General features: G+C 39.3%; 1 protein-coding gene across 1 annotated transcript in view; it reads right to left on the bottom strand.

Annotated features, from left to right (window-relative positions):
- Nucleotides 1–1027: 1027 nt before the first annotated feature.
- Nucleotides 1028–27435, bottom strand: part of LOC121608049 (tumor protein p53-inducible protein 11-like) — a 31469-nt gene continuing 5061 nt past the window's right edge. The window contains exons 2-7 of the mRNA XM_041939157.1: nucleotides 11527–11666; nucleotides 7392–7450; nucleotides 7170–7218; nucleotides 6758–6854; nucleotides 4232–4333; nucleotides 1028–3549 (exon numbers count right to left, since the gene is read on the bottom strand). Coding sequence (XP_041795091.1) covers nucleotides 3416–3549; nucleotides 4232–4333; nucleotides 6758–6854; nucleotides 7170–7218; nucleotides 7392–7450; nucleotides 11527–11655 — 570 coding nt within the window. The 5' untranslated portion in view covers nucleotides 11656–11666 and the 3' untranslated portion in view covers nucleotides 1028–3415. The remainder of the gene's footprint in view (nucleotides 3550–4231; nucleotides 4334–6757; nucleotides 6855–7169; nucleotides 7219–7391; nucleotides 7451–11526; nucleotides 11667–27435) is intronic.

Below are 27435 nucleotides of genomic sequence, written 5' to 3' on the forward strand. Positions count from 1 at the left end.
CGGGGATGGGAAAAGCCAGGCAGGATTATGTGGAAGGCTCCACCAGGTAGATTCATTTAAATTCACAGACAGGATCTTTGTGCAGAGCTGAGGATGATCATGTAATGACATGTTCAACATCTTCCAAACAGAAAACACTAAATAAAGGGCGAGATTACATAACAGTTCCCTAGTTTATTTGTTGAGACATGTCAGAACAAAGTTATGAGTTCTGTTTTGTGGAATAATATGTTTTATTGAATTTAACAGGACATTTTTCTGAAGGCTCTCCACTTTCAGGGTAACTGCAGCCAGACAGAAGGCTTCAACAGCCTGTTCGAGGCTGTCGGCTATCAGATTAAAGAATGTATACCTGTGCCTGAAAATGAAGGTCTCACCCTTGCTGCCGGGCATCACTTATACAGAGACAACATGAGTGGAGTCACACTGAAGTGGGAAGCTTTTCTCAGCTTTATGATTTATGTGTAAGTTATGCATTTCTGCTATTTCAGTATGTTTGAAGTGGTTGAATTGTCAGCTTTTAGAACTCAATTTATTACCTTTAAAATGAGATGAATACATTATCACTACAGAAGACAACTGCGGTTCCATGTAGCCACCTGAGGGAAGACATTAGGAACTGCCACAGCCTTACATTGCCATGACTTTTTGATGATTTGAAGTGGGCGCCAGTATGTAGCAAGAACAGCATATTTTTAAAGTTGCAAGGGTTACACGATTAATTGATCGACAGAAGATTAACTGGCAGCTATTTGATAATCAATTAATGGTTTCAGTCAATTTTCAAACAGAAATGCCAAACGGTCTCTGGCTCCAGCTTCTCAAAAGGGAGGATTTGCTGCTAGAGTGTTGGTCAGAACAGATATCACCGTGCCCTTTAGGAAATTGTGACTTTAAACTATTACTACTAACAATTAGAAGATAATTTAGAAACAAATGGGCAGAGTAATTGATAATAAAATAATACTTAGTTGCAGCCCCTGCATATGTAGATGAGAAAAAACAAGAATGATTATGTCACTTTTGAAGACTTCAAAATAAACAATAGTGTCCTTTATTTCAAACTAAATAGTGGAAATCCATAACAATTCATTTTTGAGGTACAGTATAGCACATATATACATAAAAACACAATGCTACAACTTGAAACAGTTTGACCTGGTATGCTATTCACAACAGTACAATATATGTTGGACATCAGAGGGAATGAATAGCTCAACTTACCATTCATCTAAAATTTCAAGGACACGACTTACCAATGTTTCTGACTAATTGACGTCAGAGAACCAGGAGGATGAAAGAGATATTTCTTTGCCTCCCTTCTTCTGCCCGTCCCCAACTGCCCATCTCTCCTAAAATAACCTGCGTCACAGACCTGTTTCATCTCACAAGGCTGATGATTTGAGGCCTGTAGTATCGACGGAAATGGAATGACATTTTTCTTGAACTCCATAATTACCATGCTAGTCAGGACAGAGCAGTAGGTGGGGGCACACAATGTCACAAGGGAGAGCTGCATGTAATTAAACACTGGAAAAAGTATAATTACAACTTTTCAGGAGTACAGGAGACCTCACCCATGTTTCACGTTCCCTATCTGAACCGAAAGCTAACCCAAGTAACAAGCACATCTGCCTTCAGTGCTGGACTCGCAACTGCAAACCCTCAATCACTCTGACCTCAGGACCACTCCCTTCTGGGGCAGGACTGAACCTGGTCATTTGCAACAATATGGACCACCTTTGGAGGAGACCTACAGTATGTTTCTTGTTCAACTCAAAGTAAGGTTTCAAGTTAAATTTAGAAAATGGGTCAACTGTCTTGAAGGTGTCTTTTCAACTGGCCTTACAGTAGGTGCTGAAGAGTATGATTTCCAGAGATTAGAGTTGACAAATTAGCGCTGCTCTAAAACACTGAGCTGGGATGTCACGTACCTGAGGGCGCGCCACGTATCGGGAGGTAGAAAAGGTACTGAACCTAAGTGTTGGGTAATATCTGTTTTATAGCACATATACTGTAGTTAAACTACCTTATAAATTAAATTTTCCTTTGAATGCTTTTTGCCATTTTTAGCATCCATTCACCACCATTAATATAACTTTATCAGCGTTGGGTTCTAGATGGTGGCAGCTTGCTACACAGTTTGAGCTATTTCTTTTCCCAGATTATATTGCATGCATGACATCAAAAATACAAATGTCACTTAAATAGGTACAAAATAACACACAGCAAGAAAGATCAACCTCTGAAAATCATTTAACTAATACTGAACAAGTTCCCTGTTCGGTTCACAAGAACACCACATTATAGTAAATAGTTTTATTTACATATATACAAGAAGTAGGATGCAGTGTCGATGACTGTTCTTTAAAGTAGTTTTAAGGCAAGGCTAAGGATATGGTGTACGTAAAAAACTGTGCTACATCACTGAAGAGGAAACAGCTCATGTTTGTTTGGCCTGCACACTGACATGCTCGGCTTGTGACACTACTTTGACAGTAAAGGTGTTACATACTTTCTGTAAGATCGCTCAGGCTAAACTCCTGCCTAACAGTGCACACATAACCAGCAGAGAACTACACATCTTCTCTTCTACGAGTCAGTTCACATGTGCATTATACATGTGCTACTCAGTATTGTAAATTCTCAGTACAAAACAATTTACTTTGGTAGAACTTCTTGACCTCAAGGAATAAAAAAAAAATCTCTTTGTCCCTGAAAAATGTTTCGATTCAGCATTTGTTTGGGGGCAGTCTAGATCTGAATATGATTGATGGGCATGATTGAAAGTAAAAACTCCTTAATCTTACACAAAGCACAGTTGATGCTTTTTCAGTTTGGTGCGTTCACTGGAGAGCTGTCAGAGAAGCATGCACGAGCACAGATATTCAGGCTCAACGTTAGCACACATACAGTATGATTTAACTAAAACAGCATCAAACAGGAAACACGTTCTAACACAAACTCGTGGTCCTTGAGTGCAATTAAGAAGCAGTGTCAAGTTGCAGCTGTTTATCAGATAACACCACAATACTGAATCTGGAATATGGAATCATATTGACACAAGAAACACAACGCACTACAAAACGCTAGCTCCTTCTTTATAATAAGAGCACTCAGAACTGAACAAAGATGGAATGTGTGTCAAGAGGGGCTTGACCTCACAGCCCAGTGAAAGATTAATTTACTTTCACTATGAGGTTTCTTGTTCTGGTTGTAGAGTCTGGAATGTGACACTGTGCTCATCTGTTGAATATTGGGGGTTAAGATAGGCTAGGTCCCATGGGCAGGGGTGGGTGTCATGGAGCATCCACTGGTAATGTTTCAAGCCCCAATTAAATAATATTCCAAACCTTCTGACCCTGCATTTGCAATCTGTCTGCTGTCCCCTCCCTGGAAGTATCACACAGTCCCCTCAGATCTTCTTTGCCTTACGACCCAGGTGGTAGTAGTAAGCCATGGTGACCACCAAGAAGAGCACTCGGCTGAGGAGCAGGAGCATGGCAGCATTGGACAGGATGCCCATCTCCATTAAAGTGATGGATGTCACTGAAAGCACAGAGCAACATTTCGTACTTGAAATAGTATTTTTTTTTAACAGTAACATTACACATCCTAGCTTTATTGACCAATGACAGGTTCACATATTTTCAAGTCCATCTTAAACTCACATGCCAACATGTACAGCAAAAAGAAACCAATCAAGATGGAAGTTACAGTCTTTTTAGTAAAAAAATTAAGTGTTTCCTTGGACAGCATGTCCTTGCTGTTCTGGGGTGGATGGATAATAACAAAGTGGGATTTTTTTACTGTAGGACCACGGAAGAAAGCAACTTGATTCCTGTCCCGGACTGCTGAAGCCTCATATTAGCCTCAGCTGAACTTTAGGAGACATTTTACCACAAAAGCAGGACTGCAGCTTATCTCACATCACTTGCATTGAAATTGCTTAAGGAAAGGAATGATTATAGAGACCAAAACCTTTTCCAATGATCACAACCATTCATTTAATGCACGGCTGTGAGTCTACACTATGAACAGAAGAGGGCAGTATCAACACATACATTTGCTAAACTCGCTGGTAAAATCAGTTCAGACTAATGGTTTGTCTCAACTGTCACCATCAAAGTGAGATAAAAAAAGAGGGATGTCTGGTGCTGTGATTATAACCACTAGGGACAAAAATGCATAACAAGAACAGTAAAATAATGGACTGGAAATGTGTAATCACCTAGAAACTGGACAGCAAAGTAGCAGGCCTCACTGAGCAGAGTCCACTGGATCACGATCTTCTCTGCAGTGTAGAGACCATTCCACATGATAAGGGCCAGGCCTGGAAAATGATGTGATAAAAAGGGAATGTATAGGTTCAGAGGCATGGGAATGAAAACAGAAAGCAAAAGGAAGCTCAGGAAAGGAGACTCCTCCACACTTCATTGACAAAACTACTGTACTGTACAGCTGTACTCCACCTGTGATGCCATGAGCATGGTGATAATTGGCCTAGTGACTCCGTTGAATGCTCTGACTCATTGATTGATTCTGATAAAAGCCTGTGCTCAATCATTTCATTCACCATTCTCATTCCAGTTAATGTTCCTGTATTTCACTCCTACACACACACACACATACACCAGTGAGGCAATGGAAACAAGCAGAGGTGGGCAGAAAGGTGGGAGGGCTGATGGACTGTATCCTCTGCCTGCCAGGTTCCATCTGTGTGGCAGATGAGACCCCATCCTTCGCCTCCTTCATCGCTCCTTGTCTTGCAAGACAACACCCTTTTTTCTTTGCTAATCCCAACAGCCCTGCTGACATTTAAAATACAGAGGCCCATCTTTTGTTGGCCTTATGAGATTGGAAGCTGGTTCATTCATATCTTCCTCCACAGTGCCTGTGTTTAAGGTTTTATCTCTCCTCAGGCAATGCAGTAATCATTCAGAAGGGTTATTTTTTGATTTGTTCAGATTTTACATTGTACAGATTTATCTACAGTGTGAGGTTCTGCTTGGTAATCCCATAGATGTCTTTTGAGGAAGGAGGAGCAGAATATATTTAATATCTTAAGTATTTTGTGTTCCTATGTCTTCAAAAGGTCTAGGTGCTGATGTTCTGACACATGTTATGGCTTAATTTAAACTGGGCTCAGACCAAAGGAGTTCTGGTAAGGTCTATCCCCGATTCTCCCTCCTGACAATCTGAGGGGAAATCTGGAGACCTTGTTCGGTTCCGATGTTCAGTTGAGATTATCTGGCAATGTGAGGGGTTTACAGATCCACTTTTAAACCTCATGGACTAAAACGGCCAATGAAAGAAGGCCACAAGCAGCTGACAGTGTTGCCAAGCAACGCTAAACAGTCTAGCCCTTGAAGCTAACGTTAGTTAGCATACTACTGTTGACAAATATTAAAACTGACAGTTAAAATCTCACCTCCAGTGCTTGCTGAAGAATAGACAACACATGTTGACTGCGTTTCACCAACCCTTTTCTTATCTAGCTCCTTTTGTTTTGTTCTCATTGCAAAGCATTACTACAGCAAGGTGTTGCACCACATCAGTCTCCATTTGTTTACATCATCTTCCGCATGAGCTCATATGAAATCACCTGAGGTGGTGCATTGCATTCTCTGGCAACATAGTCTTAATGATATCCTGTAGTGTGTGATGCACCATTATTTACAAATCTTGCAGTGTGTAGTATGTTTGACTTGATTAGGAAAGGATTTGAGAGGAAAACATCTGTAAAGTTCTCCTTATGTGCGTGATGCAACCCCATTTTGGGATTTTAAAAACTTCTGTAGATTTATCTGAAAGTGACAACCTGGCAAAATGTACTTAATTTTTAACTGCTAAACCTTCATCCTTCTTTCTTCTTTTCCCTGCTTACTTTCCCATCAAGGACCAGCCTGTGTAACAGTCATATTGTGCTCTTTAATAGAGCCATCACAAACCCTATAATCACTAAGTCAGTGACGGCATCACCAACCTGCCTGACAGCCCTCTCTCAAACTAGGGCCATTAAAATAATCACTCACATCTCCAGTGTAATTTTCCGTGACAGAGGAGCAAAGCACAAATGCCATAATTACCTGGCATATTTATGAGCATTGACTGTCTCCCATAGGTGGCTTGGCACAGAAGAGCAAAAAAACAAAACAAAACCCAATTTAATGTGTGACTGAGTGAGTGAGCTAAAAAAGTTGAATGCAGAATAATGCTGCTTCTTCTCTGAGATCCCAGCCAAACCACAGCACACACACACACACACACAGTACAATACACTGTCCTGCCATCCCTTGTTGTGTTCCCAACAGATTTGGGCCTGATATATGGGGCGACACAGAGGCGACTTGAGCCTTTGCTGTGAGTATTCGAGAGAATTGGTCTCTGTATCCATCAAGATGTCATAAGGAACTGCAGATAGACAGAACTGAATGAAATTATACAGCCTCTGTTTGTAGCCTAAAGGAATGATTGTGCGGCAGTAAGGGAGCTTTTTTGTACATCATCTGAATGTGTGTGTGTGTGTGAATTTTAATGAATGCATAAGAAGGCATTATCACAAGAAACCGCAGTGAAGCAGTGTGTATTTTTAGCATATTCATAGATAAATCTAAAAATCATGTGTGTCAGCACAGTGAATGTACTCCCTCATGTATAGCTGCAGTATATTCACTGTGCTGCAGCTATGCATGAGGAAGCATGAATAGCTCTATGCATTTATAATCTGGCCATCTTTTTATGAGTGAAGACTTACTAAGCAGTGCTCCTCCGTAAAGGCGAATGGATATGTTAGTCGTGGAGAGCTCCTCCTCAAACACAACCTCATATAGCTGGTTGGGAAACATCAGGGCCTGTGTAGGAAAACAAAAGCACAACTCCGTCATATCAACACAACAGCATTCTGTCCTCTCAAAATGCAGCAGCGTTGACAAATTCTTCCTGTTTGTGAGCTAGAAGTACTGCATACGGCATGAACACTGAGGATATTGAGCATTTAGGTGCTATGGCCGACAAAGACGTAGTTGTTTCTCCAGATGTCCCTCACTGATGAGTTGTAAAAGAATCTACAGTAACTGACTGCTGGGTTTGCATAACATGGTTTTTCCTCTTTAGTCATGAATTTGAAACAAAGTCTTCATTGTGTTAATAATCTAAGCAACACTTACCATCAGGGCCATAACTGTGAAACCCACTGCTGAGATGAGTATCCACACCCTAAGAGGGGAGACATGACATGACTTCCTGTATCCTTCCTGCAACCAATACTGACGGTACATTTGTTTTCTCATTATCTGCAAGATGTTGAACTTTACTGGAAGTGATACACAGATGACCTCACATAGTCTGCTGTGTTTACTGTGAGCTGTTCTGAGCAGTTGAAATCTCACCTCAGCCCGATAGGCTCCCGCACTGCAAACTTCATCTCATTTCCGAGCATCTGACTGATCTGTGAGCGAAACAAGGCAAGACAAAAGAAAAAGGAAATGAGTTATGAGAACAGAAATGTAACAGCAATCATGTAATTTTAACAGATATCTATTATGACAGCCTTTCACAAAGAGCCACATAACTAAGAATGAAGTGTGCTCCATGGAGGTGTATTCGATGTTGTCAACACATCCATAAAAACTTACTGGAAAGAAGCACACAGAAAAAGAAGCCCAGAGAAAAGAAACAACAGTCTGAGTGCCAAAAAATTACCTATTAAGATGTTAATTAGAGACTGTAAATGTCCTCTCTTTTTAATCATCCCCTGAAGATTAAGAGAGTGTGTCATGACAACATCTTGCAGTGAATTCTGGATGAATAACCAACTACCAAGTCAATGCCAGAAGAAAAGCCTTATTTGCTACAAATGAACTTAATCCTAGCAACACGAGCACCACGCAATACTCGATTTGTAATCCTGAGATCTTGAAACACTTAGTGGATGAAAATGATGACAAACTGTGAGTAATTATTCATTCTGGTTGAACAGAAAAAACAGTCAAGATTTCATAAAATCACACACAGAATGAAGCTTATCGTACAACAATATTGAGAAGGCACACCCAAGCGTACATAATAGCTGTTAGGATAAGCATCTCTTATCACAGATGCTAGACGATGATGGAATGCAAATAATTGGCATCTTGTTTTTCTAACTCTCTTCCATCATGCACTGATATATTCATGTGAACCTCTCCAAAAAACACAAATATAATACTGCAACATTCCTGTTTAACTGTCTGAGTGCTGGTACAATGTAGCGAATAAACCAAATCAAGCCAAATCATTAGTCGATATATAGAAAATGTATTGTCAAGGGTGTCCTCAATGACAATACAATATGAACACGAAACAAATATCAAACAGGATATAAAAAACCTGGAGAACATCATTCATTTATAAATGATAGAAAAGTCTTAAGGTCAGTGATAGCAAGTTATTAAACAAAACATAGTACAGAGGTGTTATTATGGGCACGTACAACTGATACTTATAAAAAGACGATGGGTGCAAAGATGATTTGGATGGTTGGAATGAAAACCTGCAGCCACACGGCCCTTTATGGAATCAGTTTGACATGCCTGCTCTAAACCATCCCATACACAGTACATTCCAGGTGAACTGAACTGAACTGGAAAGAGACAATTAATGTGTGTGTGTGTGTGTATGTCTGTAAATAAAAGGGGGGGGGGAGGATATAACCTCAGAAAATTACGCGGACAATTTCAGATTCAAACATCAGATTTTTTTTTGTAATTCTAAAATACACAAGGACAGGGAGGTTAACAAACTGTCCCAGATAAACTCCAAAGAGGGCAAGAGAAAACAAAATAAGCCCAGTTTTCTGCCTAAACAGACAGTAACCTACAAATAAATTACAATTGCTGATTGGCTGTGACAATGAATTCCTTCATCCAAAGCCTTCAGGTCCTATGACTCCCCCAACACCAATGAATTCCCTTCACCATTTAACATTTCTTCCCTCAGAAACTGCTCTTGTGTTACAGGGAGATAGCATCACTCAAACTAAAAATACACTGAAACATGAAAACCATTAAAGCAGAGAAGATGAATCAGTTTCAGAATAGCAGTGTTTTCGGGGAACTCACTATCAGTGAAGTAGTTTCCTGCATGACAAGCCTGTAAAATGGAGTGAATGAAACAAAATGAGTCATGTCATAGACTAGAATGATCAAAACAAGGTTTGTCAGGGGTTTACCACCATGTAAATGTTACTGAGCACTGCTTCTGGAACATGTTCAAAAACAACTGTATTCTGCGGTCTTATCAAGTATCCTCATGAATTAAAAAGAGGTCAAGATACAAAATATTATGAATTATGACTATATCAATGAGACATAATTCCTCTGCAAAAGGCAAAAACTTCCAGAACTTACTGTCAAGTCATGCCATCATATGTGACTTATCATATTATTGTTTTGCACATTTCTTTTATCCCTATTACTTATTCCAAGACAGCTGGAAAATCCAAATTAACAAAACATATGATAATCAGTTTCTTTTCCCCTCATCAGATCTACTGCTACAGGCTTTGATCTCAGAAAAAGAAAATTCAGCTGTGATCACGTGATCAGGTGAATCAGCCTTCCTGTTTCATGATTTCAGGGGGCTGTTTTTGACAGGAACACATAAATATTCATGACTGGCATGAGAAATACCCAAAGGGAAATGAGCGTCAACTGGCACAGGGCTGGCTTGGGGTGGAATAGAGCGGATGGGAGTTGGAGAGAGAGGGAGAAACAGGAAAAGGAAGAAATACACAATACTGGTTGTGGAAAAAGGTGCTTAATCACAGCTGCTACGGTCTGGCCTTGTCATCAGTCACTCAGTCGGTTACATTCAGTAAACAAAGGGCAACTTTTCAGGCGGAGAGTATGAAAAATATTTAGGAGAAATCTGCTATCCAACAACATAAAATTTCTCATTTGAGTATGTACGCTTCTCATCTGATGAATGTTGTCAGTTTGTGCAGTCACACATTTATGAAGGCCTGGGCTCATGCTGTCAGTGCTCGGTTGTTGCTACATGATGTCAGCACTAAAATGGTGTAACTGTATGTTAAAAAAGTTGACAATGTCACAACAGGTAAAAAGGGTAGTATGTCTTTGCACAGTAACACTCACATATGGTGGAACAAATACAGAAAGCCTCTTTCACACTAAAGTATAAGTAAAAGAAACAGTATTCTTATCTCTAAGCGGCTAAAAATGCAGGAAGAGACAGTCAGCGGACTAGAGGAGCACTTCCCTCCTTTGTTTACAAGGACCACAGGCATGAAGTCAACTGTTTTCCCTCCCAAACAACTCCTGCAATGGAGCTAACCTTATTGTTACATCCCAGGGGTCTCTTCACCACAAACACTTAATGCAAGGATAAATGGAACAGCTCAAGAGTAACAGCATAATGCAGTAGCAGAAACAACAATTACATGTTAAGTGCAACAATATAATTTCTAAATTAGGGTCAATGCTACAATTAAAAAGGTACACCCACTATTCAAAACAGCTCAAACAATAGCCCATATTTCTATAAGTAATATGCTGGATCACCATTCAATCATTACAGCCAGAATCTAACCTCAACAATCTTTCTCAAATTAAATAGGGGGCATGGCTGCTGAGACATTCACTGCTTCTCTTTCTTTATCAGTACAAGTATCCCTCAGTAAGCTTTGGAAAAGGGATCTGAGTGGCAGATGTCCGGGTTAGGCTTCTTGCTAAAACGTTGAGAGAGAAAACAAACACTCAGGAGGGCTGAGAAAAGAGGGCCAACATGTCATCACAAGCTATCAGCCACCACCGTATGCCCGCTCCCTTCTGTTCTCTTCCCTTCTCCCACTCGCCTGATTAATATTTCAGTGAGGAACAGTGTGCTCAGCCTATCATTCTGATGTAATCTGATAAAAAAAAAAAAGAAATCTTGATATTTGTGCCCTCTGAAATGGAACAAGAAATGATGCAAGGTGAAAGTGTGCAGCTCAACATGCATGGATATGACAAGTGTTTTTGCACCTCTTGGCATGAACCAGCATTTGTGTTGTTGTGTTTTTGGTATACACATCACTGTGCACTGTCTATGTGAATGTGTAAATGCATACGAGGAAGGAATATAATATAGGCGATGAGAGGCAAGGAGTCTCCCAGAGGAGCCAGTCACATCTCAGTGGAGCTGCAAGAGCTCGTGGGATTATGTGATCTAGATTCATTGAAGCGTAAGGAGCAAATGCACACAATGGGACACTATGAGAGTGATGAGCCAATTAGCAGCCCATTGTGGCTTTTAAAAGGAATCCATAGCTCTTCTCAGGGTTAATCAATGCATCTGTGGTTGAGTGGCATTTTTCCTTATGCATTGCTGCAACATTATCTATTTGAGTGATGATAGTTTAACACATTTGCCTTCTTTTATAACTAAGTTGTTCATTGCTCTAATGCACTAGCTATTTGCTGTCTGCATCACTGCCCATACTGAATAAAAAGGACACGAGTAAAACGTCATGTGATGTAATCTGACCTTTGAGCGGTGCACTTCACCATCATCATCCTCGCCACCAACCCCGAGGATCTTCCGGCTCTTCAGGCGGCTTATCAGGTCTGTCTGACTGTGCTTCTTCATCAGAGGAGGGTGAGGTTTAGACGCCATGGCGTACACACCTGACAGAGAAGTACAAAGCGAGGTATGTTATAGTAGGTGAGTATGTGCGTGTGGCAGTATTGTTGGAGGAAATGAATGAATTAAACAGATAAAAAGGAAAGAAGATGCAAAAAAAGAGAAAAAAGAAAATATTAATTTTGAGTTTCCAGACTGTTATTACCCCTACCTCTGAAGAGGGCACCTCTCCACAGCACAGGCAGGAAGAGGTATCTACCAATCTACCAATAATCCCCTTGAGGACTTGACTTATGCAACACAATTGCATAACAGGGGTCTAGCAAATACAGGCAACCCATAAAACCCTGCTCTTAAGTCAGACTGTAAGCAGGAGCCAGATGTCCTCTAGGTCTGCAGAGAGGCCAGCAGGCGCAGGTGTCTGCTCACAGACTACAGGCTTTTCACACGCACACAAATACACACACAAATGGAGATGGGCTTCATGAAGACTGAGGGTCTCACTCCATATTGATAAAGATCCACCGTCAACATGTGACTCACCAAGTAGAAGGTGGTTTTAATGTCTGCCTGTATTGTCTCAACAGCACGATGCCCTAACTTACTGACACATTCAAACAAGAAAATACTCAATTTAATTCAATTTATGCCAGCAATGATTTTGTCATCTAAGCTTTTTCATTTATTTTGTTTGTCAAAGTTTGCTGCTTTGAGCCATCAGCATTACTTGTTTTTATCTCCACATACCGTTGTGATTAAAACACACTAAAGTGGCAGTGTTGCACAGACAGTGTTTTTCAAGTAACAACAAATTCATTTCATAACTAAGGAACTGTGAAGTTGTGAACAGAAAGTTTGCTACATTTTGTAAATCTCAACAATAAAGCTGTGATTCCTGCATTCTTCTGCATTTGTTTTACTATTAATAGTCTTCCACTACTAATATAGTGACTTATAACTTTAATGAATACAGCCCAATATTATGAACAATTAAAATGTCTGATCTACAGTATTCATTCAAACAATCATTTCTTCAATGCAAAAAACTTGAAATAATTCCAAATGGCAATCATTTACATGCCATTTACTTGTTTTATTCTGCCTGTGTTGGCTGTTAGCTGTAATAACAGGATACACTGTGGTGGTCCTATTGATCAGTGTTACACATACAAGCAACGGTCAAATCAACAGGGATCATCACCATCGTTGACTCAATAATGTAACCTCCACAGGTTCAACTACGTGCAGAAAGGCATGCACAAACATGTGTGCCCACACATACAATGGGACTGTCTGTCTAAAAATTGATGGCTACTCCACACGGCAATTCTCTCGAGGAGTGAAACAACAGCAATTATTAAGCTACTCGCTCAAGGATGGGGACAGCACTTCTATCAGAGAGCTTTGTGGCCAGGAAAGGAAAAAAAAAAAAACATTCATTTTCCGGGAATGTATCACCATAGTTAGAGAAACAAGGTAGGCATCAAGTACACTAACAAGCCAAAGCACTACAGCACAGCCACAGCACAGCAAAGTATTCTGTGGGATATATTCCATTTTCATGATATCTCAGTCAGAGAGGTGTTGATTCAAATATATTCTGATATAATATACTTTGTGTGGTGGTACAATTTTATTGAATATTCTATTGGAATTTGTGCTGAACAAATATTAATTAATTGTCTCTTTGATTGATCATAGTTTCTCCAACTGATTAATGAAGTTAATCAGGTAAAAAACACTATGCACTTCCTGATCGAAGTGTCTCAAATGTGATAATTTGCTGCTTCTCTTTCAAAGTATATTTAATATCTTTGGTTTTTTGACTGCTGGTAAGAGACAATGTGAAACTGGAAGAGAATACTTTGGCAAAATTATTAAGTTAAATATAAATCAACTAATAACGTAAATAAACCCATGCTATGGCCATACTTGGACAGTATTACATTGTAAGGTCATCCGATAACTTCATTCTCCTTCCTTCTCGTGTGTTTGGAGGGGACAGACAGGTGGGGACTAGAAGTGTGCTAATCTGAGTACATTTCTGCCTGCAAGACATAAGGGAGGCTTTGACAACAGTCCCTTGTGTTGGCATGCATACATAGGATTGCAGAGGTCAGTGAAGGTTACACAGCATGTGTTCAGGCTTCTGTTGTCAAACATTCCTCTTGGACTCCCACACTGTGCCCCAAGGCACTAGACTTTCCCTTTTCTGTAACTATCAGCAGGAAGAGGCACCACAGAAGGAAAAAAACTAGTACAGGGAATCTGATGATGGGCCTCAACAAGACCTGTGTTCATGGGCGGAACCTCATGGGAAAAAATACGATTTATTTATTTTTTCATGCAAAAATCAATATGACAATTGTAAGCGTGTTCTTTATGCTCAATGAACCAGTACATACTCAGAATGGCTGTGATGAGACATTTGCTTCCGGCTAAATTATGATAATTATCAGCTGAAAATACACATTATTAGTAAATAATAATAATGTGATTAGTCCATATGCATACATAGCTATATCAAGGTTGAAATGATATATTCTTCAGGCCTACACTCTTTTCATGCAGTAAAGTGACCAACTGTATCTCCCCCATTTACAGCAAAGTAAATAGACAAATCTCTCTTCTTTCACTGTCACATAGCTGGGTTTGTCTGGGGAGCACTGTAAATGATACAAAACTACAACAACGACCTTGTGGCCCCCTGAATGCTGATCTGCTCCACCACCATAACCCCATCAAAATCTGCAATAAAGCAGTGAATAGGACACACCTCACTGCACACATTGGTAAATGACACATTCCTCCCACATGCTAAAATACCCTTCCATGTCTCACCATTTGAATCCCCCTACCAGCACTACTTGACTTTCCACAGTGATGCTGATGAAGTTGCCTAGCAACTGCCAATGGACCAAAAGCATCTACATTATTGAAAACACCTTTCATGATTGAAACCACCTTTGATGATGAGGTCTCTACTGAGAGCCACTCGTGGCTCCACTGTCATTCTTCTTGCTGTTGTAGGTGACATTTTATGATAAATGAAGACTTTGATCTGTCTCCAGTCTACTGGAGTGAAGACATGCTTTCCTAATGAGTAACTTCTTGCCAGCAACTAAAGACTTTAAGAGGGACACTATGTAACTAATGTTACATGCTGTATATGTGATCGCACTCCTTCAGAATGGCAACGTACATTTTTACCACGTCTCACCAAGATGATGAAAGGAGGGTCACAAGTGAAGATGAAAATAATGTCTGACTTGTGCAAAACAATGAATTATTGAGTGAGCTGGACAGGATGAATGAAGAGACGCTGAATTTAGGAGCAGATCAACTGAGACAGCAGTCCTTTTGTTGGGCATCAGTGAGCAAAACTACAAAATTCACAGAAGATGTATCAATATGTGGCCATCCAGGTCAATCGTGGTCTCTCTCTGCTTACTGAGAGATCACTGTAAGAGAGATTACCCTAAAGTGGAATATAAATTATCTTTAAATCATCTGACAGGAAGGGAAAACAGCCATGTTCAATAGCGCAAATTTTCCAGCTTCTGCCTCTGTGGAACCATTCAACTGACACGCATTACCGTTATTAAATTAGTCCAGAGCGTAAAACAAGCTGTTATTACTGATGAGACTAAAAGAATGGCTAGTGAAATATTATGAAAGACACGCAAATATGTCAGCATCCAAAAATTCCTCCAGAGCACTTGTCATCTCAGCAAGACAAGAACTGAAACATTCAATAATCAGTGGTATGTTATGCCATTTCTATCTAAGTGTACATTCTTTCAAAGAATTTAAAGATATGGTTAATTAAGGACACACGCACTAAAACAGACAAACAAATTTCAGCAATATGTGGGTGATTAATGTCTTACACCACAAGATTTTTAGCACAATCAAGAACTTAAATTCCCTAAGAAATTAATAAATAAATAAAAATATAGAGTGACAAAAAAAAAAGGAACCCCCAAAGCAATTTCAAGCGGTCCCATCTGGGCGTTTTCAGTGGTCCACCCGGCATTTTCGATTGGGAAAAAATGCTTTGGTGTAGACAGCCCCTGTAGACAGGCCTGTTCCGAAAAGTGCAAGGCTTTGAAACTTGATTCATAATGCTGACCTCCGAATTCTAAATCAACATTTGAATGCTGCGCAACTCCTTTTTTTGCATGCCTTTTCATGATGTTTAAACCCTGCATTTTTGCGCAGCTGCAGATAAAGATTAGAGCTACACTAACATTATTAGTGTCATACTAGTTGTAGAATTAGATTTTAGTGGTCGCTGTGTGAGATTGTTTCCGACTTGTGTGATCCAATTTCCAATGAGTCCAAAAGTCAAAATTTAGTGAAAAAAGACAGATGCAATAATTTTCAAAATTCCTAAGATGTTTAAATCAAACAAAACATTAAATCCACTAATCCATCCATTAAAACATTTTCACTGCAATCAAAAAACGGCTTGCTACACACAAAAGGAGGCACACACCTGTATTAATGGGGTGGTCCAGCAACAACAAGCCCAAGGTCATGATTATTATTTTATCATTATTTTCTGACTTTATTGGATAAGCCTGCTGCCCACATGTATGCTGACTTAACAGAGAAAAGCCTTACTTGTTTAGTCAAATCAATCACTATATTCAAATTGAGGGTTTTGTTCAAGGATAATATTTTTAGCATGAAGACATCATAAAATATTAGAACAGACATTCAAAGATTCATTCGGGGGGGGAAAGTGACATTTTGTACAGCACTAGCTCTAAGACAAGAGACAGATGTATCAGATGTGTGATGTACGCTGGAAAGCCTGCTATTGATGCCGTCTGAAGAAATAGGGTTTCTTTCACATTCTGTGATTGAGCATGGATTGCTGAACAACAACGCATTTACCTCCCTGTGGGATACACAAAGAGAAAGAACAGTCTCACCACAGAAAAACATATAAATAAATTGCTATGTGTGGGAACGAGGCCAGGTAAGACCACCTGGACTGAAGAATGAACCAAAACCTGAGCGTTTAGTACCGGCAATAACAAGAATAACAAATACCCTCCTGTTCCTTTGCTTCTTGTGACAGAATATGTGCGAAAGTGCAAAGCTGCTAAACATAGGGGGAAGATATAGAGGAGAAGGTGAAAACTCCTGAAGAGATCTCTGGTTAGTGACTAGAAAGATGTACAAAATAATTGTATCATATGAACAAAGCAGTGTGTGGGTGTGGAGGAGCAACTGTGAACAAATGTGTTACTCAAAATAAGAAAGCAGACTCTACAGCATGCTCATCTCCTCCTCCTCTCCATTAACAACATGAGATACAGTTGCCCAATCGCCTCTAATTCCCCTCACCATCATGTTTGGGTTACATAGCAGCACCACATGATCCCATGAGAGGATAACACGCAAAACAACACCTCTAGTCAACAGTCTCCAGAGACAAGTGTGAGCAGTTCATCCTCAATTAAAAATATCTGTTTCCTATCGACTCTGAATAATCTGCTGACCTGTAGTGAATGTTTTACCTCTCATGCTTAGTGTATGGAATGGTTTCTCATTGCCATTAGGAATACTGGTGCTCCAGCATGGTACATGGTATAAAGTCAAGGTGAAGACAGGAAGATCCAGTCTCCTATGATCTGATGTCATACAGTCAAGTATCCTTGACCCTTATTGGATTCCAGATGTCTTAACAATGCTTGCTTGTTTGTGCTGTCTTGCTCTCGCAACACACTGAGCCACCCCTAAAGTGGCTGAGGTTGGAGCTGTGAACCAGGAAGAGAAATAAGAACTAAGAACTAGAACTAGGAACTCATTTTTAGCAGCATGGTTATATGGATGGCAATGTCATTGCGTTGGTTGATGGAAATATCCTAAAAGCTATTGGATGGATTGCCATGAAATTTTGTACAGACATTTATGGTGCCAAGAGGATGAAGACCACCTAATTTAATGTACAAAACTAACACACGGAACTAACATACTTATTTTAACCCAAACCATGATCTTTCCCTCAACATAAACAAATAGCTTTGGTGCCTAAACCTTACCGAACTGTGACCATTTCACATAAGCACATGCTAATTATTCTTCTCAGCCGGCCAACATGACGGGTGGAGCTGGGTTATTGTAGGACTTGGCACTTTGAAGTCTGTGAGTGCTCAGCATTTCCACGACAACCTCAGATACCTCCTCAATAGTGAAACTGATTCAGTCCCACCACCTCCACAAAATACTTGCAATATCAGTATTTGGATAAATGACTGCAGCCTCCAGCATCATGAGCAATCCTGATCACAACTGAAGGTGTCAACAGCATTTCCATAGAATAGGAACAGCATGAGAAAGGCCTTGATCACCTTGACGGTGTGTTGGCATTCAGGATTTGTCCTTAACTGTGAGCTACTTTATCTAAAAACTTTGCTGAATTTTCTTTTCTTTTTCAATGTTTTTCTACACATATCAAAAAATAAAATTTTTCTCAGAGAATACTGTAACCCTGTGTTTTGTTATGTCCCTGCCGTCCAGTTCTTACTATTCATGTAACACATGAATAAGCCTTACTGTTTTCTGATCCTACCCTTCGGTGGCTAACCTTAGCGACAAACACTCATTCTCCAACAGTTCATCTTGAAGATGTTGTCATTGTCGTATAAATCAATTCCACAATATTTCTCAACATTTGATCCCAAACCTAAATTGAATAGGACAAAATCAGTGCTAGAACAACAAAAGGCATGAAGAGACACTAGTGGAAGGTTTCTATCGTGTGATAGTGTGCATTAACAGTCAATTAAGACAGCAAAGGAGGAGTGGACCTCATTATAGAGTCAACAAAGTCATTACACTATCCAGGGGTTTTAAAGCTCAAATTTCTTCAAATCGCCTACAGTAATGGTTTCCCTGCCTGGCAGATGCTGCTCTGATGTAGTGGAAATTACAAATGAGGTCCAGTTGTGGCAAAAGGGCAGAGAAAACAGACGAGCACAGAACGCAGTGACAGCTGGTGGAAAAACAAAGGACAACAGAGAAGGCAGTGAATTCCTATCTTGAGTCAGAACAGGCCACCAATGCATGCCCTAGAAACTGCACAAGCAGTAAGCCTGAGGAGAGAACTGCTCCTCAGTCTCCGTCAATAGATTATTGTGCTGAGTCAGACAGATTAATACTGTTAAATCATCTGGGGACAGTTACCAAAGAATTAACTAGTCCTAATGATTCCTGGGATTTGGAGTTTCCCCACCTAATATTCAGTCATTACATCACACTGCAGCTAGGGAAATTACCCTCTTGTTGGCTGACTTACTTCAACGTGATGAGAGTATCCCAGGAGTCACTGTCACTGTAATGAGATGTTACTACATTCTTAACAATGTAAATCAGTTGAAAAGCCTAGTTTTAAAATTGCAACAACAATAATTGAATTTTACATGACTACCCACCCATATACAGTGAGATATTGATCAAGAAAGTACGTTTCTGAAGAACAATTTCAAGTATTGTCCTATGAAGTCAGCTGTGGGGATTGTGGATAATGACTGTGTTCACAGTACAGAGGTTCAGTTGGGTCTCAGTAGAGGCAGCCCTCTATCCCTCCTTGTACTACAACTACTTCATAAATCAGTTAAAAGAAGAAAATAATACAGGACTGTAATATATAATTTTTTCAAAGCTGGTTTGAGCACTGTTGTGTTCACCTTTGCTTTAACTAAAAAATAGGTAGTAGAAGTAAAAAGAGCACATCTGGCAAGGTAGGTAAATGTACTGTAGTGGCCTGAACATACGATGACAAATAAAAATATTAAAAAAACTTTCAGGAATTTATTCCCTCCATGCAGGCAAACTTGTTATGTAAGCAGTCATACATTCTCGTACAGTAAACCATGCTTCCTAAACATTTTAGACACACTGTAAATGTAATTAAAGAAACTTGCCTGCCTAGTAACATTAAGGCCACCAACAACCCATAATGATACACTCGCCAGTTTCAGGCTCACTCTACAGTAACTGTAGGAGCTACTTGCTCCATTCAATGGTAAATGTTGTGATTGCGTAAATGTCTAGCCCTTGAATATAATCTGGCCTCCACTTATTCAACTGATCTATAAAAAAAAAATCATCTGATATTTGTGTCAACACTTTGCCATGAAAGCAAACCACAGCGAGGGACTGCAGTTTGACTTTGTGTGTGAGAAAGACAGGTGGGTTATTTTTATCATCTGTTACATGAACTGGGGAGGGCCCTCTAGTAGTGATTATTTGATGTTGCTATCTCTGGAGCCATCTTGACACGGCAGGCTCACTGTGAAGTCAAGGCAGAAGCAGCAAAGATGTGGTGAGGTAAAGCTGAGCTGACACTTGGTGCACATGTGCAGCTGGGAGGTGAATGATCTCCAAACCATCAGACCTCAGCAGGGATCCATCACACACAGAGAAAAGACAATGAGAATGAGGTCCTGCCTTCAATCTCCACACAGCAAAGAAGCTGACACGAGGCTTCAGAACGCTGTCTTTGCTGTACTGTAGGACACTGCTGTGAGAAACAGCCAACCAATAATTATTACTACTTATATATAATTATTATTTTTACTGTAACGCAGTGCCGAACAGTTAGGGTTATTGTTGATTTCCTCGCCTCTGCAGCAGCATATAATTGGAGTGTCACTATGATTTGAAGATATGTGGTAATTATAAATATGCAGGTTAGAAAGCAGAAGCAGATGGTCTGTCTTATTACTATGAAAAAGAAAAATCAACAAAACTTCCAAAACTTCCAAGAGGAGTTAAATTGTGTCAAAGAAGAAGTAAGCTATGAATTTTTTAATTATTAAACTGCACATATACACCCAGTTGCCAGTACATTAAGTACACCTAGCTACAATGGATGCAGTCTAATACAACAGCCATGCAATAAATCCTTCACAAAAGTTATAACGTTCAGTTATTGTTAAAACTGTTTTAGAGAGGTGTCGATTCAACAAGATGTAGTTTATAGTGCTCTTGAACTGTACTGAATCATATATTATATAGGATATATTGTGTGTCTGTTGCTTAGACCATCCTTGTTTATTTTAATGGGGTGGACAGCATGTACTCTGCAGAGCTACAACAGGAGAAATGAAGGCAATGGTGGTATAGTAGAGTCACAGGTAGCTAGAAATACCAGATGTCAAATGCTTGTTGTCGAGGGTAACTGTTAGCCAAGACTAATTAAATGATTGAATGAAGCAGGCTTTAATGACAGAGAACAAATGGTTATTAGGGATAAGCTCTGCACACCCAATTATTTTCCCCTCACGACAACTGGCACATCGGAGAAGATTTTTAAGCGTCTTAATGGGAACCACAGACCCTTCACCACACAAAACACCATCACAGTAAAAGGGGTTGTGTTACTGCACTTAATAGATTAAGGTCATTGCATGTCACTGCAAGAACATGGTAAACTACTAGAATCCTTTACTTTTTTCGCACGTGGGTAACAATAAGAATTATTATTTGCTTGGTAGGAGCTGTGAAAAATTGAGTAGGTGTTTCACTAAGTAAACTGCAATGTGAAGTTATCAGTAGTGGCGATATTTTGAAATCACAGCAGTGGTTCAATCAAAAATAATCTTCAATTGTTTTACACTCAAACAATAATTTTGTGTTATGTAGCGCTCTGGGGCTAGTCAGGTTAGAAATAGGATTAAAATGTTGGTTTTATAACCAACAATTATTTGGAGATCTTATTATGATTAGATCTTATCTTCTTACTGTCAATTCAATTTAGTATGCAGATTTTTATACATACAGCTCACTGTGGCCCGTAGATACAACAAGGATTATTCGCTCCTCTTTGGAATGGGAGTGAAGTGAAGGAATGGTTAAGAGAAACACACTATGAAGAACTGTAGTGGTATGGGTTTCATTTGAGTGATTAACGGGAGAACTGCATACTTGGTCTGGGGTTCTTCTGACCCTAAAATCTGGGCCTCAGGGTACAATGTATACTTATTTTTACTTATATTTTTAAAGCAGGAAATGTAAGCAAAACCAGACCACCATCCTCTGTATGCCCTCTTTATAACTTTCCTTTCCGCATTCTTCTGCTAAGAAGGGAGTGTGGTAATCCGCAACTTCTAAAAGTAGAACGGACATGCTTCTGTGTTCCTAGGGAACCCCACAGGGCTGAAGACATTTACTTTCTCGCCCTGACAATGAGTGAGTGTTAAAGCAACTGAAACAGCTTTGTGGCTGTCCATGTTCAGAAAGCACCCAGACTGTGAACAGCAGTAGAATGGAAATATCTTCTTTCAAATAATTTAAAGGTCATGTCATACTTAATATGTGAAATACTTCAATAGGCGTTACCAAGTACAACAGCTTTTGTCATGGCTCTGACTATTGATACAGTGTCATTAGCACAAATCAATAAGTGTGTCTCACAATAAATGTAACAATGTTTATTGCACAGATGATTGATCCCTGAGGTTTCACAACATGACTATTTCAAGTCTTTGACCTGGCCCCTCCTTCCTCAGCTTGTCATGCTTGCTGAAGCACTACCTGGTTGCTAGGCAGCCCTGCTGGATGACGAAGAGTATTCATTTGAGGGCTCAATCTGTGTCTCTAAGGATCTCGTGAGGAATTAATTAGTTGGTAAAAGTTAAAAAAAAGATGCTTAAAATATCCAAATTGTAGTCATTTATATTTGCATCTAGTCACATGTCTTTCATTTTTATTGAATGTTTGCATTTATATCCGTTATTAACTCACTGCCTCTCCTGAACATGTGTAAGAGAGCTTGTTACATCATTCCAGACACTGCAATAATAACGGATGCACACACACAGATGTACATAGGCTCACACAGCAATAAATGCATTTCTATTGCCCATAAAGTTCAAATTAGCCTAGAAGAGGGTTCCACAGTAACAGCAAACAACATCAACATTAGTGTGTATGTAGGTGCAGACCAGCTTTTCAGTATTAGGCCAGATGCACACCAGGCCAAGCATCACAACTCCATCTTGTTGTCACACTTCTCTGGACCCTCCTAAACCTCTGATATGACCAAGTATGCTAAGTCTGTTTCACTGTGCCATTGTTTTTCCACATAGAAGCGGGCTGACTTTAAATTAACTTTTAACTGATGCTATGTTGGTCTGGCAGAGATCTGCTGGAACAAGCACTAAGCTTAGCTATTACTGCTAATGTTTTCTCATTTGCAAATATAATCCTTCCTCTCCATGTCAAAATGGTCACAGAAAGTTGAAAAACACATCAAAATACAAAAGAAAAATCACAATAAAATGATATGTGAATGTTTCAGTGCAAATACAATGCATTTCCACAATAAGTGCTTCATTGCAAATGTTTCCTTTTTCAGTTCAGCTTTTGTTTTTAATGCCAAATTTTATTTTTGATGCCAACATTTAAAGTCACTGTCCTAACCCCAAAGGGTTCAGTCATTACATGATAAATGGCTGTGTATACATAACAAAGGGTTGCATTCAGAAACAAAACTGGCCGTTTACATTCTAACATAATAGTGATGACACATACACAAACACAGAAAGAGACAGAGAAGATGTTTCCCTTGGGTCGAGTTAGGCTAGTGTTACTGATCCACCAAAAATTGCTCTTTTTTATTTTAAAGTCACGCATTCTTCAAGCAAAAATGATTGATGATGTAGACCTTTACTTTGCTGTCTGGCGAGTGTGACAAATCACTTGTTTCTATTGCTCACACTGCAAGAGCGATGAAGAAAACGCAAAACAAATGGGACTGCAATTACCATGAATGTGCTACCTGTCTCACAATTTACAAGCAGCTGGGTCAACTAAATCATCGGTGATATTATAGAGACTGTTCTCAAATTTAATGGCTTTAGAGCAATAGCCATCATTTTCTCATAAATATCAAGAAGTGAAGAAATGGCACACTACCCTTCCGCTGCACGTTTATGTTGCAGCTGCTGCAGCAGGTTGGTTACGCAACTATAGTAATTTCTTGTGACAGTCTACTTTGCACACCACAGTGTCAGTGTCTGAAATCTGCACCACTTCTATATCATTGATAAGATGATTTTGCCTATTTGATTTTTCAAAGTACACCAAACAGCTTGATGCATATTTGTTATGCATAAAAATTTCCCTCAATAAAATACATTCTTTAGTGACAAAATGAAAATCAGGAAATATCTGATAAGTAAAGAAGCCTTGGACCATGTTCGCACCAATATCAGTACTGCATTAAAAAGCGCAGCCCCCTCATTAGGACCACTGTGTTTATTCAGTGGGCACCTACGCATAGGCCAAAAGCTGAACCTGGCTCAAATCTTATCTCAAAGTATTAGAAGATGATGTGCAATGTTTTTGCATCTGAGAAGCCATCAAACTCTACACAGGGATGTTTTCTGTCTAAACACCCACAAAAAATCTGACCAAGCAGACTCAATATTACAGACACAATTTGGTTGTCGCTCAAGTATTTAAATTCTACCCAACCTAAGATTTAGATTTATTTGTCCTTTACAAGGAAAATTGTTTCCATAGCTAGTTGATTGATTACATACACACCTTATACAAACATCAATAATTCACCTGCGTAGGTCAGTAGGTTTGAATGTCTTCTCTCAGATCTGTTCTCCTGACACGAGCATTGTCTTCAAGCTTATAGCTATCCCTCTAGCTAAAGCAAAGAACCTGATTTCAGTATATCATTGGACTGTTATTGTTCTGTTACTCAGCTCTGATGCAATGACAGAAAAGCTTTAATCAATTCCCCCTATTAGTAAACATGGCACCTTCCACAAGCAGTGCAATAAATGCAGCTGCATCCATACAAGCACAGGCACATACCTTTCTTGCTACGATTCAGAAGCTGTGATTTGTTTGTTCATCATCCTCCCACACGGCAGACAGAGTGCAAATGATAAAGGTTCTCTGTGACAGAAAATCAATACTTGGAACATGGCATGTTACAGCTTCCCTAAAATTTAAACCTATCTCTTGTCTGCAGACGATACAAAGCAATCCTTAAAACACAAGGTACGTCTAAACAGCATGCCATTCAGCATCAACTAGTTGGTCAGTGGGTACTGGTTTTGTCTGACTCTAGACCAAAGATTGCAGTAGCTCTAATTCTTCAAAACATCCCTAAATTCTGTATGAGTATATGTGCATGTGTAAGGCGCTTGAAGCAGGGAAATTACCCTTTTGCCTAAAAGCATTCGAGCCATATTAGACTGCCAGAAAAAGCTCAGTCAGCTTGGTACTAAAGGTAATAAGATCACTTTTCACTTTCACAGTGGGGCCATCGAATAAAACCATGAACAATGTGTTTGTGCTCATGTATGTGATGTTTGCTCTGAATATTTCTGTAGATAAAACTTTTATATTTTCTACTGACATCCAGAATAAGGTTCTCTACCACTGGGCTATTACTGCCAATTTTTGTCACACTCTATTTTGTTAACTCATCTTCAGATATGCCACAGCCGCCCCTTGGTAAATGTGAATACACCCACGCAGCTTGCTAATCAGGTTTTTACCGAGCACCACAAATGCCATGAGGGCTCAGCTAAGTTTACACAGAAACAAATGAGGGAATCAACCTTTGTCACCTGCAAATCAAGCCTACACAGAACAGCTGATGTTTGAGCATGATGAGGTAGATATCTAATCGGGAAAAAGGTTGCATTTGTCTCCTGGCCCTATTGGCTTCAGTTTACTCCTTTGGCGAGAGCCTGTCAGTGACTGCATGACTTTAATCTATCTTGATGCAAATTAAACCTTTCCATATTAAGAAGTTGCTCACTTCAGTCTCATTAATGGCAGAAATCTTGCCAGAACCAGCAATCATCCAAAAAAAAATTGACAGCTGTAAAATAGAATTAAGGCTGGGCAATACTGTATATTGCAGTTGTGAAAATCATTGTATCAATAAAATGTTTAAAATATTTATTTATATATGGTAAATGTCATCATAATGACATACAGTAACCAAACTGATATTCAATCAAATTAATTATTTTCGACTTTTCCATTGCTTTAGATCAAACAAAACTTTCCCACATTTAATACAAAACACTTTAGTAAAACAGTTTGTGAGTTTTTAATCACAATTCGCTAAGAACCATAAATTTGGACAACAGAATTTTGTAAAACAATAAAATATGATCATACCAAGATATTATTCCACTGAAAGTCAATTAACTACAACATGGACTAATTGGCCAGGCCTCAAGAGGTAATACATACAGGCTGTCTGCCTTGGTCTGCCAGAAAATTGCCAGAAAAAGTAAGCGTGCAGAATACCATAATAAACATTTATTAAGAGCAGCAAGCACATTTTATAGTAGAAAAGAAAAAAAACAAATTGCATGTCATTGATGAAGCGATCCCCAAAGCTTCACAAGGCAAGAAATCGATTGGCAGAGGTGGAAAACAACTTCAGCAGCAGCGCTAACTTTTTTCCCTCACACATCAGCACCTGACTGTGACCAATTGAGCTGTCTGTCACTATTTTTCTCAATTTGTAAAAACTTCAATGGCTAACAGTACACATACTGCTTTGATTAATTACCATGAAGCAAACATACAATGAGATTGATCAATCACTTGCTCAGATAAATTACTAAATGGTAGTTTAAACAATCTAAATATAAATAGGTAGAATTTGCTGTGTGAAAAATCTGATAACTTCTAACATGAGCAGAGTCTTCATTCAAGGTAGGGCACCTCAACTAGAAAACTCTTTGTGAAACATTTTTGCTGCACTACTGAGGAGCTTTGTTTGATTCCTTAAAAACAAAATTAATGGACGCGGATGCAGTTTTAAAGGTAAAAATAAAAACAAAATGTATCAACACTAACCAAAGCTAATGTGTTAGAATGCAAGATGTGAGCACAATTTGGGGGCTACTGTGTGGCATTATTATGGGAATAGTATTTTACTCTGTGGGCAAAATGCCTGATTTTTGACCTTTGACCAATGCTTGAGCTCTTATGCTGAGGAAAGGTGTGTGTGTGTGTTTATGTGTGTGCGTGTGCGTGTGTGTGTCTAATATGTGTTGTGTGCAGGGCTAAATTCACTTCAAGGCAGAATTATACATTATCTTGGATTTCTATAATTTTGCACAACAGGGTGGCTAGGGTGTTAGCATGCATTTGCATTAATTTGCATTGAATATGCTTTATCCTTCAGGAAGTGTGACTTACTACTACTTTATTTGCACAATAATAGAGTATGCTTGGAGTGATAAAAACTTCAAAAAATTCAAATAAAAAACTGCATCTATTCAATATGAATGTAGTGCAGATAGTGCAGATGTTCAGGGTGTATGTGACAGCCGTATCGGTGACATTTCATCTTGGAACCACCAGCATGCATCACTCTTCACAGCATGTCAGGTGTGAAAGGGTATAAAACAGGAGCCCCTGCTGTTGAGCTACCATGTCTGAATTCTGTTAATTACATACAGGAGAGTATACACAGTCCGAAAACTATTAGTATTTTCCAGTATCCTCATTTTACTTAAGTGTTTATAACACTGTATAGTTCAAACAACTCACTGTAGATGATACACATTTTGGACATGGTATAATTTCAGATTTTACCATGAAACGGTATCCAGGCTGGTTGTCATCAATAACTTAAAAAAATATATTCCCTTCAAAATGACAGAGGAGGAATATAGAATTCACTAATTAGTGAGATCAGCTGATGATGTAGTGTGTGTAGTGTTTCTTGGAAGGAAAATGTGAATACTGGGACTGGGCACCACTGGCTTGGAGAGTGCACTACAAACCAGTCTCGAC

This window comes from Chelmon rostratus, chromosome 6, assembly GCF_017976325.1.
Source record: "Chelmon rostratus isolate fCheRos1 chromosome 6, fCheRos1.pri, whole genome shotgun sequence".
In the NCBI taxonomy this organism is placed as follows: domain Eukaryota; kingdom Metazoa; phylum Chordata; class Actinopteri; order Chaetodontiformes; family Chaetodontidae; genus Chelmon; species Chelmon rostratus.